Here is a 4572-nt window from a genome sequence, read left to right as displayed (position 1 = left end):
AAATGTGTTTCATCAGATTTGTCCATTAAAAATATTGAAAGAAATGTATTCAACCTTACTGTTTTAGTCTGAATGAGAAAACTATGTTTCCCTGAATCTTATTTTTATTAAATCAACTAATGTCTATCAGGATCAACTAGTACACTGACGATAGAAAGTTTGACTTTTCTTTCGAAAATCACATTAGAAAGACAACCATTTTTAATGACGTGTAAATTAAAAAGCAGACAAGTTGCTTGAGATTGTAAAAATACTGGAAAACTTATATTATAAATTTCTATCTTCAATTTTTTGCTATTTTCTGATAACTAAAAAGTACACAAAACAGTGCAAGAAAAGAACGGTGCTGCATTTCGTGATAATACTAGTTTTGCAGTTGGAATTCCTTCGTTTCACCGCTGAAAGAAATAGTCATCGTTTTTTGAAAATTAGCAGTTAAAAATTTAAATGTTAGCTGTAATATTATATCTATAAAGTAAAAAATTAGTAATTTGCGCAAAAATATGTTATAATTTTTGAAGTCCTGTTGACACTCTTTTCCTGTTATGAGAATAAATAGTAGATACATTTTACCAAAAATGTTTAAGTTCGTTAACTTGAGAAATAATGATGTAATTATGTATAAACCATTAATTTTTGATATTATACATAGGGGAGACAGGGGCTAGTTGTTACGGGGGTAAGAAGTTACAGATGAAAAACAGGTAAATAAACATATTGTAGAAGAGCATCAATACAAGTAAATGCTTCTTATAACGTCCGCTAATGGATTAAGTATCTTAGTCGCACTAATATTGTCGATGAAGGAAGATATAGGAGTAGCTGCTGAAAATACTAGGTTTGTAAATTTTTCTTGTAAACCTTATTTTTTATTTTTTAATATTATAAATTATTTTATCATATAGCAATTGTGTATATTTATATAAATTTGAAGTTTTTTAATGATCTCAGTATATAATAGAAAAGCCAAATCTTCTTTTACGACTTTTTTTATGCATTAAAGATGTAATTGTGTAGTCGGGGCAAAATGTTATAAATTTTCGGGGCTAGATGTTACGTGTCACAATTGACCTCAAGTTATAGATACCTAGACTCTTAAATTTCTACGCTAAAATTGGTTTATGTTTAAGTCATCGTGTTAAATTATAGATACTTTTATTTAAAACCATAAAACTATTATTATTAATTTATTTTATAGAAAATGCGAGTATATAAGAGAAAAACTGAACGTGGTACACAACCAAAAGAATTATTTGAAAAAGTTGCTCTTATTATACAGGAAGACAATACAATGAAAATTCGCAGAGTAGCGAAAGATTTTGGTTTATGTCACATGACTCTGGCAAGATATTTAAAAAAAAGAAAAATAGCCTTAGATGAAGGAAAATCCATAGATTCTGTTACAATAGGGTATCGGCCAAACAGACAGGTCTTTGATAAACAGCAAGAGAAAATCTTGACCGATTATATAATTAAATGTAGCCAAATTTATTATGGGTTAACTCCAGAAGATATTAGAAAAATTGCTTATGAATGTGCGCTTAAATATCATATTGAAATGCCACAATCATGGCGAATTAATAAAGAAGCAGGTGTAGACTGGTTTACTGCTTTTTTAAAAAGACATAATTCTATGATTTCAATAAGAATTCCTGAAGCTACCAGCTTAAGCCGTGCTACCTCATTTAATAAGACAAATATTGATAATTTTTTTACAAAATTAACTTCAATAATTGACAAATATAAGCTAACTCCTTCTCATATCTGGAACGTAGATGAAACAGGAGTTACTACTGTACAAAAACCGAGAAAAATTATAGCAACAAAAGGAGCTAAACAAGTCGGATCTGTAACTTCGGCTGAAAGAGGTTCTCTTGTTACTGTTTGTGTAGCAGTCAATGCAACTGGAAATTCCGTTCCTTGTATGTTTATATTCCCTAGAATTAGATATAGAGACTATTTTATACGCGATGGTCCACCAGGATGTATCGGTGCTGGGAATAAGTCAGGTTGGATGACTGAAATAGAATTTGAATTATTTCTAAATCATTTCATCGATCATGTAAAGCCATCTATTTCGAACCCTGTACTTTTACTGTTGGACAATCATTGTTCGCACTTAAGCATCAGTGTGGTTGAAAAAGCAAAGAATAATAATATAATATTATTATCATTTCCACCGCATTGCTCCCACAAATTGCAACCACTGGACGTAAGTGTTTATGGTCCTTTTAAAAATTATTGTTCCAATAAGCAAGATGCTTGGCTAAGAAACAATGCCGGAAAGACAATGAGTATACACAATATTCCATCCATAGTAAAAGAAGCTCTTCCGATGGCACTAAATCCGGTTAATATTATTGCTGGATTTCGCAAAACTGGAATTTTCCCATTAAATAATAGTATATTTCAGGAAAAAGATTTTCTTTCTGCCTTTGTCACTGACAGGGTATTAACAGAACAAAATAATGAACAAAGAGATCAAATTTTACCAGTTGCAGGTCCATCTAATCCAGATAAAAATTTATCGCCTGGCCCTATTAATTTTAATCCAGAAGAAATTCGACCGTATCCAAAGGCACCTCCTCGAATTAAGAATACATCACGAAAAAAACGAAAATCTGCTATTTTAACTGATTCACCAGAGATACAATTATTGAAGGAAGAAGAAGATAAAAAGTTAAATAAAAAACGAAAGGTTAAAAGCAAAAAGGAAGTGTGCGTGAAGAAAAAAAAAGTAAAATATAATAATGAAAAAAAAGATGATGAATGCTTTTGTTTAATTTGCTATAAATCGTTTAATGCAAGTAAGCCTGGTACACAGTGGGTTCAGTGTATGCAGTGTGGAAATTGGTGTCACGTTAAATGTGTGAAAGGTGATGTTTTGCATTATATTTGTTTCAATTGTAAATCTGAAGACGATTCTGATTAATTGGTGCATTATTTTTGATCTAATATGTTTAAAACTTTGTAATAATCATATCTTCATTCAAGTTAAACAAATAAATTAGTTAAAAGTTAATAAAGAAAAATATAATTCTGTTTTATTTTATTTACCTTTGCATCCAATTTTAAAGAGACAAAATTTATCACTTTTTACCCCCTATGATGTAACAACCTACCCCAAGACTGGGGCAATAAGTTGCAAGCAATATTATTTAAAAATTATTAAATTAAAGACAGCCTAATAGGTATATAAGAATTGCTTATAGCGGATAATATAGTGTTATGATGTAGAAAGAACAGCATTTGATTTTAATTTAAAATATATGATTAATTAACTAGTTATTTTAAATATAATATAAAATGTCACAACTATCCCCTGCCTCCCCTACTATATTACAGCTGACATTCAATTTTTTAAGGTGGAAAATTTTTAAATATTTACAATGATTTTCTTCAGCTGTGCAACGAATTGAATCATTAAATTTCAATCGCGTGTTCTTCTTTTTAAAATACACATCATTACAAATGCTTGTTTCCAATGTGATTTGCAGAAGTGATATCAAATTTAAACCTTCAGTATACGAATGGCCTTTAACAGCCAATTAATTGGTTTTCAAAAATAATACAACCCGCAAAAACACATTTGTTAACTTATCTTAAAACAATCGGGATATACATACTCTTTTTAAATATTTATAATGCGCTTTGTAATAGAATATATTTGAAACTAAAGAAGTACGCATCTTCGGACTGATTTTTAAATAGTCACTAGTTTCAAACTATCAACGTTGTCTTAAGAAATTATGTGATTTGGAAATGATATTGTTACAAAAAAACTATATAAAAGGAAGAGGGGCGAGGGAGTGGGTATAGAAAGAAATACACGCGCGGTACTTCTCTTTCACTCTGCATCAATTCTTATATTGACAAATGAATGTAGCTGATGGATACGGGTAATAGTATTGAGACAGATAGAAGCAACGAGGCATTTGTTAATCTTTATCCATTACTAGTCAATCACATGCCGAATATCCGCCAACGCGATTTTACACACTATTGGTCCCGATTTAATTTATCTGGCGGTCTATGTATATACAAGTCATTTACGTACACTTTCTAATAATATTTAAATCAGCTACATCCGTATTTCGATTTTTTTCTTAGAAATCTGTAAAATGACCGACGGCAAAACACTTAAGAAGATAGGTCACTTGTAGGATTGTGCACCTCATAACATATTTCACCAACTAAGTTATAGAAGAGATTGACCCTTTTGTGCATAATTGCCAATGAATAAATAATTTTTTAAAGCCGCACGCCCTTCTCAAAAGATACTTCAAGAATAGATAAAAGATATGAAGCAAACTTTACGTACCTTTTCTTGTGACAGTAAAAAAACATCAGCTTATAAAGTCCCAATAACAATATTGACTGTCCTTTGAAAGGCAGAATCCTCGTAAGTCCAAGTTTATTAGTATGTAAATATTTTGCAGAAAACCTATACTGCAAAAATGCACAGCTTTGTGGTGCACTTAAATACAGTAATGTATTTACACTGATAATAAAATTCACTGCACACCTCAATTCTCCAACATAAACGTAAAAAATATTATACACTGCGCAATT

General features: G+C 30.4%; 1 protein-coding gene across 1 annotated transcript; it reads left to right on the top strand.

Moving 5' to 3' along the window:
• The first annotated feature begins 1201 nt into the window (after positions 1 to 1201).
• On the top strand, positions 1202 to 2932 carry LOC136773764 (tigger transposable element-derived protein 6-like). Its single transcript, XM_066727678.1, has one exon. It carries the CDS (start codon positions 1202 to 1204, stop codon positions 2930 to 2932), a length of 1731 nt encoding a protein of 576 aa, XP_066583775.1.
• The last annotated feature ends 1640 nt before the right edge of the window (positions 2933 to 4572 follow it).

The sequence above is a fragment of the Prorops nasuta genome, unplaced genomic scaffold (assembly GCF_024137725.1).
Source record: "Prorops nasuta isolate Cenicafe-Biocafe unplaced genomic scaffold, Cenicafe_Pnas_1.2 PNAS00005, whole genome shotgun sequence".
Taxonomy (NCBI): Eukaryota; Metazoa; Arthropoda; class Insecta; order Hymenoptera; family Bethylidae; genus Prorops; species Prorops nasuta.
This window is presented reverse-complemented; position numbering and strand designations above follow the sequence as displayed.

What these genes read in the sequence shown, in the direction of transcription:
- LOC136773764 (XM_066727678.1), top strand. Translation starts at nt 1,202, where the DNA reads ATGCGAGTATATAAGAGAAAAACTGAACGTGGTACACAACCAAAAGAA.